This window comes from Apostichopus japonicus, chromosome 15 (assembly GCF_037975245.1).
Source record: "Apostichopus japonicus isolate 1M-3 chromosome 15, ASM3797524v1, whole genome shotgun sequence".
Lineage (NCBI taxonomy): Eukaryota > Metazoa > Echinodermata > Holothuroidea > Aspidochirotida > Stichopodidae > Apostichopus > Apostichopus japonicus.
The window spans coordinates 6,468,512-6,485,765 of NC_092575.1; the positions used below are offsets into that span (position 1 = coordinate 6,468,512).

Sequence of the window (17,254 nt, forward strand, 5' to 3'; positions counted from 1 at the left end):
ATTGTCGGAGATAAAAACAAAAATGTTTTCGAATAATGGCAGAGGTTTTCTCGTCTGTGTACCTGATCTAAATCGAGGCCATGGTCAGTAACGTCACTAAGCTCCTCCCACTTGACCAGTTGTTGTGGTCTCATTGGTTCGACGTAAGGGAGTTTGGCAATATCTTCGTCAAAAAGGAAAGCTGTTGGGCCAATTGCAACAATTAAGTCTCATTATAAAGTTATGAATATTTATTAGAGAAGTGAAGAACGTAACGTATGTTGGTGACGGTTCCATACCTCAAAAAAAAATCATTTTCTTGTAAATTTCCTTTCTCAGGAATTTGTTTTGTCATTCCTGTTTAATGTCTTTAAAACATTATGCATCTTCCTACAAGATAGAGTGCACAATATCGGAAACATACAAGGCAATTGACATGAATTATAGTGATGTATAACCATACGAAATAAAGTTAGTTTAACTTACCGTGAGAACCTTTCTCAACGTCTCTTTCATTGGAAGTGCCCAGTACAGTAGTGACGTCAGTCTGTTGTTGGTCACAGCTATAAAGTACGCAAAATAAAGAAATGAAAAGTAATTTATATCATTGAAGTCGCTATAATAATTAGAGGGCGCTAGCCATGTCTGATCCTTTTCATAAGGAGTCATTTCCCCACTATCTGCTTCTTCGATTAATTAGTAAAACATGCAACCATTAAATAGCTGGTGTCTTGTCTTACCTTTCTCCGAGAGAAAAGATGTCATCACAAGATTGTTTCTCGCTGTCCACACTAACTGTTTCATCAGCGACAATCTGTCAACAAATGAAGGAAAAACATCCAGTTTCTTATTCGAACAGTATCAAAAGCGAACCCATTTTACAGTTATGAATTGAAACATAACTGTAGAACCGGTTGAGAGACTTAGTTTGCGTGGCTGCCTCGGAGTCGTGTAATAACTGTGTTAAGGTATTACACTACAGTTGGTAATGACTGACGAATACGCAGTTGCATATTAATAACCTTCTCATATGTGTTTTTCTTTCCATTTAGTTGTCATAAACATGTATTAAAAGTGTCAATACGTGTTTACCAAATTGAATCTTCGACCTTTCCAACTTACTGCACCTGATCAGAGTGCATTTAAAAGAAGAAACTTCGGATGTAATTCGAAAGTTGTTTTTACCAAAATTCATCAGCAAACAGGTATTGAGACATTAAAAGAAAAACTAATATTTCAAATATATCCTCACCTGTGGTTGAACACCATCATTGCCATCAAGGAGCTCTGCATGGATGTTGAGGACTCTAAATTTGCTGTAATCTACGTAAATAAGGGCATCAGATGGAGACTGGAACATCCGGGCAATGTCACAGGCAACTAAATAAAAAAGTAGAAGTTACATTATGGACTGATTAGAACAATAATTTATTAATTTTTCATTGTGTTGGTGTAATGTTCTGCTCAATCAATCAGTCATGTTTTCATTCATCTTAGGTTATTCATATATCTACGACAAACTGACGACTTAAGAATTTAAAAATTCTTATTAACTTGATAGGATGTTGCCTCACCTGTGAGGTCAAGGGTCAATCGATGAAAGAAGGGGCGAGGTCTATAAACCACAACTTCAAGTCCTGTAGGTGAATAAGCCGCCATGTGTCCCCGACGGGTGATTTGTGATGCATGGACGGCAGCAAGCATGGTTTGAATCACGCGAGCAAGGTCACATGCAGCTATTGGAAAGACAAAACAGAATAGATTGTCAAATGCGCACGTTAATAAGTTGGAATTAAAGAATATATAATAACAACAATACTTTACACATTTTTCATTTTGCTGGTGTAATGTTCTATTCAACCAATCAGTCATATTTTCTTTCATCTTAGGTTATTCATCTCTTACAAACTGACCACTCTAGAGTTGAGAATTATTTTTTTACTTGACAGAATGTTGCCTCACCTGTGAGGTCAAGGGTCAATCGATGAAAGACGTGGTGAGGTCTATAAACCACAACTTCCAGTCCTGTAGGTGAATAATCCGTCATGTCTCCCCGACGGGTGGTTTGTGATGCATGGACGGCAGCAAGCATGGTTTGAAACACGCGAGCAAGTTCACATGCAGCTATTGGAATGACAAGACAGAATAGATTGCCAAATGCGCATGTTAAGATGTTGGAATTAAAGAATATATACTAATATAAAGTCATCTTGAGGGGTTTAGTGTCACACCAGAATAGCAAACAGATGAGCCAAATTTTATCTATTAAAATTGATTATATTATAAACGAAGAAAATTCCAAATTTGAGGTATAACTGATGATTTCTGAAAATATCAGCGAGAATCAACGATGTTTTATTTTCTATCCAACTTTCGCCCAATCTCTCCCGTACCCCGTTACCCGTACCCCAAACTCCATCCCCTTTCAACCCCCCCTCCCCACGTTGTACTCTCCCATGGGCAACATTCAAACATAATAGGACAACTCACCGGTTACATCAATCCGAAGGTTCAGTAAACTGGCCGGTGGTCGATAAGGAACAAGTTCCTTTCCGGTCTTCTGTTTATCGCTATATACAACAAAATAAAACATACATGATTAATTAATGCATGGTTTAAGTAAAGAAGTTCGATATTGCAGAACAGTATATAAATTGCTATGAAGGATGCAAATGCCAATTGAAAGTACTCACGTGGTCAAGGTCATTCCAAGGTCAGTGGTTGTTTGAGAAATATCAAAGAGGCAGATGAGGACATTCCTTACGGTAGTCTGGTCCTGTCCAAGAGAAAACCAAAAGAGTTGAAGATGTAACAGACAATCCATTTTAGCACTTCACTTGTAACTGCATCATCCAAATAAAATATGTACAAGTATTATCTGAGAAAACTACGAACAAAAATGTATTTCGATAATGGTAGGGTTTTTTCTCGTCTGTGTACCTGATCTAAATCGAGGCCATGGTCAGTGACGTCACTAAGCTCCTCCCACTTGACCAGTTGTTGTGGTCTCATTGGTTCGACGCAAGGGAGTTTGGCAATATCTTCGTCAAAAAGGAAAGCTGTTGGGCCAACAATTTAGTCTCATTATAATGTGATGAATATTTATTAGAGAAGTGAAGAACGTAAAGAATGTTGGTGACAGTTCCATACCTCAAAAAAAAAAATCATTTTCTTGTAAATTTCCTTTCTCAGGAATTCTTTTTGTCATTCCTGTTTCATGTCTTTAAAACATTATGCATCTTCCTACAAGATAGAGTGCAACTATATCGGAAACATACAAATCAATTGACATGAATTATAGTGATGTATAACCATACGAAAATAAAGTTATTTAAACTTACCGTGAGAACCTTCTTTCTCAACGTCTCTTTCATTGGAAGTGCCCAGTCCAATAGTGACGTCAGTCTGCTGTTGGTCGCAGCTATAAAGTACACAAAAATAAAGCAAAGAAAAGTAATTTATATCATTGAAGTCGCTATAATAATTAGAGGGCGCTAGCCATGTCTGATCCTTTTCTTAAGGACTCAATCCCCCACTATCTGCTTCTTCGATTAAATAGTAAAACATACAACCATTAAATAGCTGGTGTCTTGTCTTACCTTTCTCCGAGAGAAAAGATGTCATCACAAGATTGTTTCTCGCTGTCCACAATTACTGTTTCATCAGCGACAATCTGTCAACAAATGAAGGAAAAACATCCAGTTTCTTATTCGAAAAGTATAAAAAGCGAACTCATTTTACAGTTTTAAATTTATGAAACATAACTGTACCGGTTGAGAGACTTGGTTTGCGTGGCTGTCTCAGAGTCGTGTTATAACTGTGTTAATACCACAATGCAGTTTGTAATGACTGACGAATCAGATCAAATCAAATCTCTCTGTTTTGTTTACGACCGTTAGGCCTAGGACTACTTTCATTTTCGTGGCTAGCCTGTCTTATAGGTCTCTTCTCTTGAATAGTATCTTTCTTTCGGTCTTAACGATGTAGCTTGCAAAATTGTGTCATTTCCTTCCATTGCAATGGAAGTACAATTGTTTTCAGACGTTTCCTTTGTGGAATTTGAAAAGTGGACGATACGAGTATAGGACTGCGTTAAAATCTTGATCGGGCCACATGTGTAGACTATTTTATTTACATTTGTGTAATGAACATGCTGACATGGGCGGTCGTAGTGATTTTACGGTATATCTTTCGCACCATAAGGGCAACATAAAATAAATTACTTTCTTTCGATTGCGACAGCTTTTTTCTATTAAACCCACCTGGTCAGAGAGCATTTAAAAGAAGAAGAAACATCGAACCTAAACTTCGGAAGTTTGTTTTTCCGAAATTCATCAGCAAACAGGTATTGAGACATTAAAAAAGAACTAATATTTCAAATATATCCTCACCTGTGTTTGAGCACCATCATTGCCATCAAGGAGCTCTGCATGGATGTTAAAGACTCTAAATTTGCTGTTATCTACGTAAATGAGGGCAGCAGATGGAGACTGGAACATCCGGGCAATGTCACAGGCAACTAAATAAAAATAGAAGTTACATTATGGACTGATTACAACAATTATTTACTCATCTTTCATTGTGTTGGTGTAATGTTCTGCTCAACAAAATCAGTCATTTTTTCTTTCATCTTAGATCATTCATATATCTTTTACAAACTGACGACTTTAGAATTTAGGAATTCCTATTAACTTGATAGGATGTTGCCTCACCTGTGAGGTCAAGGGTCAATCGATGAAAGAAGGGGCGAGGTCTATAAACCACAACTTCCAGTCCTGTAGGTGAATAATCCGTCACGTGTCCCCGACGGGTGATTTGTGATGCATGAACGGCAGCAAGCATGGTTTGAAACACGCGAGCAAGGTCACATGCAGCTATTGGAATGACAAAACAAAATAGATTGCCAAATGCGCATGTTAAGATGTTGGAATTAAATAATATATTATAATATAATGTCTTTTGAGGGTTTTTATCTTACCAGAACAGCAAACTGGCGAGGCAGATTTTACCTATTAAAATTGATTATATTATACATAGAAGCATATTTCAAATTTGGAAATAACTGGTGATTTCAATATCAGCGAGAATCAACGATGTTTGAATTTCTATCCAACTTTCGCCCAATCTCTCCCGTACCTAGTACCCCCAAACTCCATCCCCTTTCAACCCTCCACCCTCTACTCCTTCTCCCCCACCCCCTCCCTCACGTTGTAGTCTCCCATGGGCAACATTCAAACATAATAGGACAACTCACCGGTGACATCAATCCGAAGGTTCAGTAAACTGGCCGGTGGTCGATAAGGAACAAGTTCCTTTCCGGTCTTCTGTTTATCGCTATATACAACAAAATAAAACATACATGATTAATGCATGGTTTAAGTAAGGAAGTTCGATATTGCAGAACAGTATATAAATTGCTATGAAGGATGCAAATGCCAATTGAAAGTACTCACGTGGTCAAGGTCATTCCAAGGTCAGTGGTTGATTGAGAAATATCAAGGAGGCAGATGAGGACATTCCTTACGGTAGTCTGGTCCTGTCCAAGAGGAAAACAAAATAGTTGAACTTATGAAATAGACAATCCACTTTAACACTTAACTTTTAACTGCATGCTACTTTCAAATTTATCGACCTGGTGAAAGAGGCTTCAAGGGGTACAGCCTCGGGGCCCGGGGTCAATTAGGGGCACTGGAAAATAATGAAAGATGCCCGGGAAAATATGGGTTAAAGAATAGCAACTGTATTCTCATTTTGGAAGATATTTTAGGAAACATTAGGGGACCCGGTCTCGTTAGAACTGTCGCCCGGGTTATAAGACCTGGCAATCTGCACATTTTGGATACCTGATTGTCAACGGAACAACCTAAGGAGAAGAAGGGTGAAACAAACGTCCTCCTGTCACAGAACAGGGCTTTTGTTCTTTAGGAGTCAGTATTCTTTCAGAATTCACAATTAAAGAGAGGGCGCTAGCATGAAATAAGTAATTTCATTCCTGGCGGTGAGCAAAACTAATATTTTTATACATGTATTATTTCATTTAATTATAAGGGCTCATACTACAATGGAGTCAGTTTTCTCATAATAACAATATTTTCTTTCCTTTCCTTTCCTTTTTTTTTTTGGGGGGGGGGGAATAATTAACCTTCTTATAGATGAAATTCGTGTCTCTAAGTTACGTTAATAATAAATCTACTCGCCCATGTAATATATATATGACATTACATGACATTATATATTGTGACATTATCCATTACCAGGGTGTCAATCCGGCCTATATAATATATATGTGACATTATAAGGGTTGTCTACCCGGCCTATATAATATATATGTGTGACATTACCACGGTCTTATGAAGATCTTTAGATGTTGTTCTTGTCTGCTTCTTGTTGATCTTCTTCAGATGACGACGGATTTGTCTTCTTTGCCGATCACGAATCCTCTCTACAAGTTTTGAATAACAAAGTTGTGGAAGCGTTTATGTGAACAAGTTTTGTTTTATAGAACGTAACTTTATTTACGGTGGAATTAAGGGACTGGGGGTTGGAATAGATGAAAGCCAGGTTGTCACCAAATAGTTGTACAACATTTATTAAGAGAAATCACAAAAATAGTAGCCTTGCTCTCCAAATCATCTACAAGGGATATGAAATATTGTTGTTACTCGATTGATGCAGGGTACCATTTTAAGCGAAGGAGATTCTGAACAACTTGGAATACATACGGTTATATACAACATCTTATAAGGTTTGTTGTAATCCATTCATGTAAAGAAGACATAAAGCGGGAGGCCCGGGTTCGAATCCCGGTGGAGGCTGGGAGATTTTTTCACTGTTCTAAATTGTCTGTATATTTATATATTTTAATGTATATATATATATATATATATATATATATATTTGTATAAATATTTATATATATGTATAAATATATATGTATATATATATATATATATATACATATATATATATATATACATTTATTTATACATATATTTATACATATATACATATACATATTTATACATATAAACATATATTTGTATACACACACACACATATATATATATATATATATAATATATAGGCCTATGTATATATGTGTATATGTATATGTATATATATATATATATATATATATATACATGTATATATATGTACGGTATGTATACAAGCATATGTTTGTATGTTTATATGAACAAAAACATAAAGTAACATAAATAAGATAAATAACCCACTGACTTGATCATTTTAACTAACCTCGTCGGTTCTGAAGCCTCAGTTCTCTCAACAACCCAGCCATAGTCTTCCTGGGGCCGTTGTCTTGAAAAGAAAAACAATTTCAAAAATGACGTCACACGAATTATGCCTGCAGAGCGAGTGACACAATGCTACTTGTTGTATGGCAATAGTGTACATAATCCAGGAGGTATTTAATCCTTGAAAAACACGTACGTAATCCAAACGCTAGGTTAATCCAGGGAGCTGTTAGAGTAGCAGCTCCCTGGTTAATCCATTACCAACTAGGCGACTTTATTTGAATGTTGGGATCAGCTGCGCAACAATTTACTTATGGGTCCGGGGCCAAGGATTAGACGGGCCACTAAAGCAGGGTTGGAGTCCGGGCTTCGCCCCTCAGTTCGGGAATCAAATAGGCTATGCTAGCCTTATTCAGTTCTACCAAGTAATGTTCGAATTGGACATCGTTTCCGAGAACGGGCATATAGCCCTTCCGCAAATTTATCAGGCGATAAAATAATATTAACACAGCCAGGTTTTTGTAATATATTGCTTACACTATAACCATGATACAAAAGGCATCACTGGTTCCAACCCTACCGCACCAAGACCCCGCCCCCCCCCCCCCCGCACCCTCCCACCGTGGATCTTGACTATTTGTTATAACATTCACAGGGGAATACTTCCTGGTTATATCGGAGACATCAAACATCGATCATGCTTCATTTACATATTCTGTCAACATAGCGATAAAAATTTATGAAAATAGGTGCAAGTACTCACCGACTCCACCTAGCCAGTCTCGGATGATGTTGATAAATCCTTCAACGAGAAAGTAAAGCAAGGGCAGGAAGGTCAGAATTAGATTAATAGCTAGTAGTAGCATGGTGAAAGCTCTTCGAGATAAAACACAACTAGATCGCTGTATGTATCAATATGAAGTGATTGTGCAGTACGTGGTAAGTTAACTGTAAACAAAACTATGTTGGTTGTATTTGTTACGCAATAGAATCTAAGTATACGCGTATACGCGTTGTAATAACGCAATTCGTTTTATTTATAGAACGCAGAGCGCATCTGCACGTTCTTGACTGTGTGACTATACTATATATACAGATAGGCTTACGTGATTCACAACATTAGTGGAAGGTTGTATAGATGGATGCGCGCAGACGCGTCGCTTGCAGTGGTTTTGATGACGCTCGTTCGCTGTTGCTTAGCATCTTTAAGTCCTTTTCGTAAACAAGACTGACTGTTCTAATCGCTTTAGTGTTAAAGGTTACGTAACTAATCATCGACTTGCAAACAGAGCAACGGTATGTGCGCATGCGTCACGAAGTCAACATAAGTTTCTTTTAGCATTATCGTCGCAAACCAGGGGTTATGTGCCCGTTGTTTTGCCTTGAACAGTGAAACACTAAGGGATATGACAACATCGATTATATAATATGTGGACTGGCCTATATATATTTCATGGAAATATTAGGGAGGGGAATGTAAGCCACCATATGTAATTGTCAGCTCCTTCATAGATTAATATATAGCACTATACTGTAATAAGGATTTGATCTAAGATTATGGAGAGAATGGGTGAGTCTGGGATTGGATGGAGACACTCAAAGTTACAGGTTTGCCAAATTTTCATGGACCTCTTCTGTAATGCCCAGCCCACCTAATTCAGTTTCATTACTATTTATTTTAGTGAGTTAACAAGCATAAACAGACATGACCCTCTCAGATGTATAACGGGAGAGAATGCAGGCTGTAACCATGGGAAATGTTCCATCTCGCCCACCCTGCCCCCTCCCCCACCCTCAAAAATCTCAAACTTTCTTTCGAAGTATTTAACATATAACAGAACACCTTTACACCATATATAAGGCAAATGGCAAATTCATTATTACCTATACTTTCTCTCAGTTGCATGTCCACACCAAAGGAGGGGGAGGGGCATGGCAACTGGGGGCCGCAGTACATTTATATTTATTTGACGTAGCTGCACATGGCGTATAGTTAATTCAGATCCCGTTGGCGGGTAAAGGTGAGAACGTGCTGCTGTGTAATTTGTTTTTTTAAACTTTCATGGATTCCACTTTAAATTCAAACTTTGACTGCACAAAATGTGGTCAAAGTGATAGAAATGGTTTCATCTTTTTGCTTTAAATCCTTCTTAGTCTTCTTTGATTTATTTTTTTCAAAGCAGGGAAGACCCCTTCCACAGACGGTAGACCAGGACGGACATCAGCCAACATTCAACATGTCTGAACCATTTTACCGCTCCCCAAATCCCCCACCCCCTATTACCTCTGTCTACGGGGACTGGGAGAACGGGAGCGAAGAAATAACACCCCGAAAGAATAGGGTTCCTGTTGTAATTATTAAGAAGTCCACGCGAGTTTTTAACTACAAACACTAAGCTCAAAGCAAGAACATTAATGTGTACATTTGTGAGTGTAAGAAATTACCGCAAAATCTTTTGGAGTGTCCTTTCCCTCCCCTCCCCACCCCTCCCCAACCCTAATTCACTGTCAATGATTATTTCAAATGATATATTAAAGAGGGCAAGCCACAACCATCTTTGAGAAAGACCCATCTTATGAGAAAATAAATTCCATTTTCATATCAAGTAGTAATATGTGTTGTTTATTCCTTTCATCATTTGTTGTTCTGACTCTGAACTTTAACGACGGATGAAAGTTTTAACCCGTTTATAAAACTAGGAGGATAGGCCAATGTGCTTAATTCTAATATTCCTCTTTGTTATATAGATGCATGCTGTTGTTGTCGAAAGGAGTCGTTCGAACTACGGAAGTATACCAGACAAGTTATCATAAACAACTTATAAGGTTGTATGTAGCGATAACTTTTGTTGAAACGATTTGACCTCTTCGGATACGCTACAGTTATTTGCTATCACTTTATAACCTTTCTTTACATTGTATTATTTCCCCGAAGGGAGTGGGCCGAATCCCGGAGGTAGTGCAAGACCGGGCCAACCCGTGGCTAGGACGGAGCAAGCTCCTATTCCATAGCCCAAGTGCAAAAATCAGTTTAATATACAAGCGACTCGATGAGTCGCGTTTCAGATATTAAGCTGAAAAGAACAGATACTACACATGATCTTAGCCAAAAGGCCGAGAAGCGATACTGCACAATGGGTAGTGCTTAATAACTTATTCTACCGAAAAGGAGTTACAACCGCAGTGAAGATGTCACACATTAAATATATGCGTTGTTTTATACCGAAATTGCCCTCCAATCGTTAGAAAAACATACATTAGGACATAGGTTGCCATATGTACTATAATTTCAAAACAATTCTTCCAAATTATGAAGAAATTATGGTAAATATCTAGATGTTATGAATAAACGAGAGCAATGCCTTTTATCATTTGCACTGGTCGAGTGTATTAGTACCATGTGTTTGTATGGAAACGTTGTTAATACTATAAGCGTCAGAGTGGCATAAAGCAAATGTATATTAATTGAACGTAATTAATGCAACTTAAATTAATAATATTACGAGTCAATGCTAAATATTAAACCTACAACGTCACAAATGAATCAAACTTATGCTAGGTTCTTCGTTAAAACTGTATTCACACACACGCTGATAAATATAGCGTCCCATAGTGGGCGGAGCTTAATGACGTCATAACATAATCAACATCTGATTGGTGCGCTGGTCGAGTGTATTAGTATCATGTGTTTGTATGGAAAGGTTGTTAATACCATAAGCGTCATAGTAAAGTAAAGTGACATAAAACAAATGTATATTAATTGAACGTAATTAATGTAACTTAAATAAATAATATAACGAGTCAATGCTAAATATTAAACCTACAACGTCACAAATGAATCAAACTTATGCTAGGTTCTTCGTTAAACTGTATTCACACACACGCTGATAAATAAAGCGTCCCATAGTGGGCGGAGCTTAATGACGTCATAACATATCAACATCTGATTGGTTCGTGACCAGTGTGTTTGTACTGTACTGGAGTTGCCGTACACAGAGCTAGAGACTAACACAGTGGCGTTTATACATTGTAGAAATGGAAGCTGGCTGTTGATATGAAATGAAGTATTATTGAATACATACATTAATTTTGTACTTTACTTGTGTGTATAGAATAAACCGCATCCAACAGTTATGGTTGGACACAGCGGACACTATTGTCTACTCCTAAGGTTTAGACACATGACGTATTATTGAAACACTTCTGTGGTTATGCTTTAGAACAGTTCATCAGGCAATGTTAAAGGTCTGCTTTATAAGTCCTAACTTTAGCACGTTATCGTGGAAAAGTTTCTTGAGATTACGTAACGACCTATACCTTCTCGGCCTTTTGGCTAAGATCATGTGTAGTATCTGTTCCCTTCGGGAATGGTGATGCACACCTGACGATGATCACACAGTCACAGTCCCGATGCAAGGGGACTGGGGCTGAGAGCGGATCAGTCGTTTGGTAGTTTGGTTTTCGTGCCCAGGTTCTTTCCTGGGTGACTTTTTCTTAAAAAGTACCTATACCTTGGTCTTAACATGACCTCTTTTTTTACCAATTAGTTTGCAACGCCTTTTCTTGTGTGAGGGTCTTTGCGTGAACGTTGTGATTAAATACACTGTAGACATGAACATATTTCCACACAGTGTTTACACAAAGAGCCTAATGGTGTTAAGAAGCTATGCAGGCTAATTGTGGAGCCTGAAGTCGATTTACGACCGTGGCAAGTCGATTACGTAATCACAAAACTTTCCTAGCTTATAGCGTGCTATAATTGGAGCCAATAAAGCAGAAATGTGTAGGGCGTTGCTACCTTTTACATATACTACAACTTTTCAGCATTTTGGTTATAACCATCAACAGTAGGCCTATATTTGTATTAAAATATTTACTACAATAGAGGAACAATCACCAAGATAATGTAACCACTGTCTGTTCGATGTCTTTCCCCCTCCCTCTCATTAAAGGTGACGAGGGCGTGGGGGGGGGGGGCGTGGATGTAAAAAGCTTAGGTCACTAAAATGATAGTTAAGCAAATAACGTATAAAGGATGTAGGCCTACTACTAGGTTACCGAACTGCTGCAATCCCCTTTTAACGAGCGAACCATTTAGGCTGCTGCCGTGGAACTCATGCAAACACCAGAAAATGACACCCAGGCAAATTTGAAGATATACCAGTTCCAAGTTTGCCTGTTTCCCAGCGACGTTAGACTTATCCCTCCCTAAGCAGGAAATTGCGGGTGTATGGGCAGCTCTTTTTCTCGCTGAGAATGGATTGCCAATTGATTTCTCCGTCCTGACCGCACTAGAGCTAAGAAATGGCAATCCCTGCTCTCACAGATAAAGACCAGAACTTGAGCCGCAATCTCAAGAAAGAACCACCTTCCTCTCTTCTGTTCATGAAAGGCCAGCAATCAGAGCTGGGCCTATATACAAGCAGGTAGAACGTATGTCCAAGTAAAGCCCTGGAAACGGAAAAGCATAACGATTAAATATAGTGATGAATTTAATATCAGGATCACCAGAAGCAGGATTCTGGACAGGGGTGGGAATTGAGGTAAGAGGATTGGCATGAATCCATCAAGCTCTTCGAAAAATGGTATATTGTTAGGCCTCATCCTAAATATCAACCATTTCCGTGCAAAAAAAAGTGACCTGTAATGTTCAGTTGTATGAATAAAGACACAGAAAAATGAAGTAAATTATTCTACATCTATTTTCTCGAACTACTGCTACTCCTTCTAAGGTATGTCACCGACCCCCATATTCATACGATTACTCTTAGAACAAACGAAAAATAAACAAAGAATACCATTGTTCTAGTCCCTCCTACTTTATGAGTGATATACCACCGCAGCCTGTGCTTACGTAACCAGTCAGTGTACCGTAACTTATTAGTTACTGCAGGCTAGATCACCACATGTCCTCTGCTCTAAACTTCTATCATTGGTGAGGCTGTTCTGAAATGGCAACTATTTTGAGCTTGTTAATTATTGTCATGGAAACAAAATTACGTAAAGTAATCAAATGCTTTTCAACCATTGATCAGAGCAGTGAGCTTAATTCCAACTTCCCGTTCAGAATGTTCACATGATCAAGCTGAATATATATATATTATATATGATCTAAAAATGTTCAATATAGCCACCAGGCACCTATACCTATCACAAAATGTAGAAATAATCTGCCTCTCCACTAATGTTATCGAGCCCACCTATGTCTTTCTACAATCCTGACCACCCTCCCCCCTCCCCAGCCCATCCCCACACACACAGATACAACAGATATGCGTCCAACGTGAGTAGTTCAGTAACAGAAGGTCAATACAGGGTGCTACCGGGAATTGATTTATAAATTCATACTCATTGTACAATATATCGATACCGCAAACCGCGTTGTACTTTGTTATACTTGGAATGTATTATATAGACCTATGCTATTTATTATATACGGTACGCCTATATGCTATATATTATAAAGGCCTATGGCGTATAAACGGTTACGGTACATGAGAGAAAATACTCACTCTAGAGAAACGCAAACAGAGTTAACAACTGAACTTCATCCCTTCGAGGGGAATGGTGATGCACACCCGACGATGATCACACAGTCACAGTCCCGATGCAAGCGGACTGGGGTTGAGAGCGGATCAGTCGTTTGGTAGTTTGGTTTCGTGCCCAGGTTCTTTCCTGGGCGACTTTTCCGTACAAAAAATACTGAACTTCAATGCCTTTCCATAAACAAACTTGAACTTGTAAACGTATTTTTCAGCCCCTTCAATTTAAAACGTTAAGCTTAAATCTTAGTGAAATACTTGGTATCCATCTCACTTACCCACAATCCCCTGCACGTAGATGCACAGTCCTCAGGCAGTATAAACATTGCGAACGGTAGAATCTTTCTTTCCAGCCTAGGTCTAGCTTCCTATCCAACAGGTCACATCAACAAACTTCTAACAATTCGACGTGGTAACCGGGCGGGAATAGACCGAACCAAAAACATAAATCGGATAGACAAATCGGAGTTAGCGAACTCGGAGTTTGCAAGCTCAGAGTATACCCAAAAACAGTGCAACATCTATATATATGTATACATGTATGTGCGCAATGAGCTCCGAAGTTGAGAAGGACACACGCAGAAACATGCACTCAGTACAAACTACAAATAGATAATATACCGCTGTGTGTGGCGCTTCCGGACTGTAACGTTGCATAATAGTGACAGACGATACTCAGGGACCACTTAACATAGCCACCAGGGTACAGCAATCTTCACAATTCATTTCTAACGGAAGGTTTTGTCATTATACATAAAACAAGCTATTATTGTTAATATGAACAAACTTCCTATTTTTGCTCTTACATTGAAGTATTTTAGACTCCATTATAGCCGTATGTACATCAGATATAAACGTCGGGATGCTTTCATTGTAAACTAGAAAAAAAATCGTGAAACTGCGTTTCTTGGCTCGCATAAACAATTTTCTAAGGCTGCAGCATTGTGTTTTCATTAATTTTACGATCTAAATTTACAATATTTAACAATCTTTCCAAAAATACTAGTTTAGGGTAAACTGATGTTGTAAATACATCCAGGGTTAAGTTATTGTCCTAACATATAGGTTCCGCCCTTACTGAAAACAAGCTATTATTTTTATTAAGATCACATATGACTTTTTCTCTCAGTCTCATGTTTTTAGACTCAACCGTAGCCGTTGAGAAGTCAAAACCAATGTCTGGAAGCGATATTTGTAGCTCGTAACAGTTTGGTAAACTGAATATTTTGCTTCAAATTAACGGCAAGGCTATATATTTGTGGCTATAATAATTTTCGATGTAAGGCCATTATGGGCCGGTGGCCCGGTGGGCCGGTGGGCTGGGGAGCCTGGTTGAAATTACAGCCCATTTTCACAGTAGTTAATAGAATACAGACGGGCTGTGTAGAAATATATCTTTGATTGTGGGAATCAGCTCATGAAATCACCATGTTATTTAGTCTGCATGTTAGCTCGTAACAAAAGAACGGGCTATTAGCAACCCGTCCGTGCTAATGGATTTTATTTAGGGTTTTTTTTAAATTTTTTTTCAAGCATGCATGTCACAAAATGCTGAAAACTTAATAAAATCCAGTCTAAAACATATATTTTTGTATATATTTGTTTACGTTTTTGTCTTTCCTCAGTTTAATCAAGTGTTGCATGCTTCTGGAAAATTATATTTGGGTCATTTTCAAAGGATTATTGTAACCTACCGAATTGAGCAATATAGCACAATTGCATCTTAACTTCAAAAACTTTCAATGGGGAGGGGGAAACCCCCTCCCCTTAGACCTCTCTTAGACCCCCTTAGACACCCAGGACGGCGATCAATATGTAAGGAGCATATCAATGAATAATGGCCCGGTCTAGGTGGAAAATGCCCGGGCCGGTTTTAAGACCCAGTCCGCCCCTGCCATAGTGCCTTACCATTGTTCATAGAAACTATTGATGTTGTAGCTTTATACTATGGAGACTTGAACAGCAATCCTAGTGGCGAGTTCATTTTGCGTTTTCGCGAGTAGATTTTTAGTCACGGTCGCCAAAAAGCTAGTACTTTTAAAAATATTTGTCGAGGTCTGAAAACCTTTTAAAACATTATTTCTCATGATAGGAATCATGGATACTTTTCATACATGGTAGGCCTGTATAGATTTGCCAAACTGAGTACAGGGATCTTGTTGCCTGTAAGGTCAAATCTCATTTGAGGTCAGCAGAGGTCAAACTCTGAAAATCCTTTTACGTGATATCTAACGATGGGAATCGTGGATACTTCTCATACTTGGTGTGTGGATGCATCACATTGAGTAGGCTTTAAGACCCTTATTGTTTTGGTGGCGGTGTGCATTACCACGTACAGTAGACTGACCTGTGTTTATCATGCCATAGTGTAAATTGTACATTAAAATAGTGGTTCGGGCCATTTATTATGTAAACAGTTATTTCTGGTTAACCAGCAGGAGTCTAGTGCAATGAAGTCCATCGAAACCTCAATGCATTTTGCCATTCTGGTAAGATCCTGGCTCTGTGCCCCTGTCCTATAGCAACATGTGCATAATAGCTTTAGTACTGCAAGTTATATCCTTACATGTGCATCCTAACCTATCAATGGAACTAATCGGCCTGTATAAGGGTTCTCCTACATCCCTTTTATAGGGAGCGCTTTGTATGGACTTCTGATAGTCATTGAATATATTACGGGCCTGTATGTAGAATTATCGCATGCACTTTCCATATAAGGTTTCCAATTCTTTATAGCCCAAGTTATCGATAAGAGGAAATTGTGGCCAGTGATATAGTGAGTGCTCTCAGGGGCGGATCCATGTAGAGAGGGGGGTGGGGGTGTCCTACCCAGACCCAGATAATATTTTAAGCTGTAAAGTAGGTAAAAATATGTACTAACATATTTCAGATATAATTACACTTCCTTATGTATTTTATATACTTCAATATCCAAGTACAGTAACCGTGATCATGTAATACCCACACTTACCCACTGAACATTTGATATGAAATAGTTGCATATATAGTAATGGGGTGGGAAGGCGTGGGGTGGGTTGCAAGTGTGTGGGTGATACGATAAAAAAAAATATATTTTTACAGAATATGTAACCAAAACAAATTGACCTGTTTGGTCTGTTAACAGGAACACTAAAACATTTATGAAGTAAAATAGCCGGTTGACAAGTTTCTACTTGACGAAGATGTAACGAAAGTTTCAATCGGTTGACAAGGCTTTGGTTACATTTTAATTACTTGACGTTCGATTAAATATACCAATTTATCTATTAATAATATGATAACCAATTTTCACTTTCCTTTCTGTGTTATCGTATTGTATTTGATAATGGACAAAACTGTATAACGTGTGTGTGTTTTTAAATAAATGCATTGCCCAAAGTTGAGTGCATTGCCTAAAGTTAATCGAACCTTAGATCGCTAATCCATTATGCCTTAGCCATTAACCTTCGCCTTTTGACTACAACACCCTCCTCTATA

The 17,254-nt window shown here is 38.3% G+C and overlaps 2 protein-coding genes, 1 non-coding gene and 1 pseudogene across 13 annotated transcripts in view; 2 read left to right on the forward strand and 2 right to left on the reverse strand.

Moving 5' to 3' along the window:
• Positions 1 to 17,254, reverse strand: part of LOC139981584 (uncharacterized) — a 171,879-nt gene that overhangs the window by 108,939 nt on the left and 45,686 nt on the right. For 9 of the 11 annotated variants that reach the window (XM_071994080.1, XM_071994070.1, XM_071994072.1 and 6 more), the window contains 15 exons: positions 5,433 to 5,515; positions 5,234 to 5,313; positions 4,692 to 4,853; positions 4,371 to 4,498; positions 3,579 to 3,652; positions 3,321 to 3,400; positions 2,920 to 3,038; positions 2,673 to 2,755; positions 2,470 to 2,549; positions 1,942 to 2,103; positions 1,554 to 1,715; positions 1,232 to 1,359; positions 720 to 793; positions 466 to 542; positions 63 to 181 (listed from right to left, as the gene is read on the reverse strand). In XM_071994080.1, coding sequence (XP_071850181.1) covers positions 63 to 181; positions 466 to 542; positions 720 to 793; positions 1,232 to 1,359; positions 1,554 to 1,715; positions 1,942 to 2,103; positions 2,470 to 2,549; positions 2,673 to 2,755; positions 2,920 to 3,038; positions 3,321 to 3,400; positions 3,579 to 3,652; positions 4,371 to 4,498; positions 4,692 to 4,853; positions 5,234 to 5,313; positions 5,433 to 5,515 — 1,611 coding nt within the window. The remainder of the gene's footprint in view (positions 1 to 62; positions 182 to 465; positions 543 to 719; positions 794 to 1,231; positions 1,360 to 1,553; positions 1,716 to 1,941; positions 2,104 to 2,469; positions 2,550 to 2,672; positions 2,756 to 2,919; positions 3,039 to 3,320; positions 3,401 to 3,578; positions 3,653 to 4,370; positions 4,499 to 4,691; positions 4,854 to 5,233; positions 5,314 to 5,432; positions 5,516 to 17,254) is intronic. The other 2 variants (XM_071994074.1, XM_071994077.1) reach the window with 2 other exon arrangements.
• Positions 1 to 17,254, forward strand: part of LOC139981588 (uncharacterized) — a 107,297-nt gene that overhangs the window by 77,105 nt on the left and 12,938 nt on the right. The window lies entirely within an intron of this gene.
• Positions 10,169 to 10,361, reverse strand: LOC139981721 (U2 spliceosomal RNA). The gene has a single exon (XR_011797919.1). It is a non-coding gene; the product is annotated as a U2 spliceosomal RNA (small nuclear RNA).
• LOC139981700 (U2 spliceosomal RNA) lies at positions 11,549 to 11,768 on the forward strand (annotated as a pseudogene).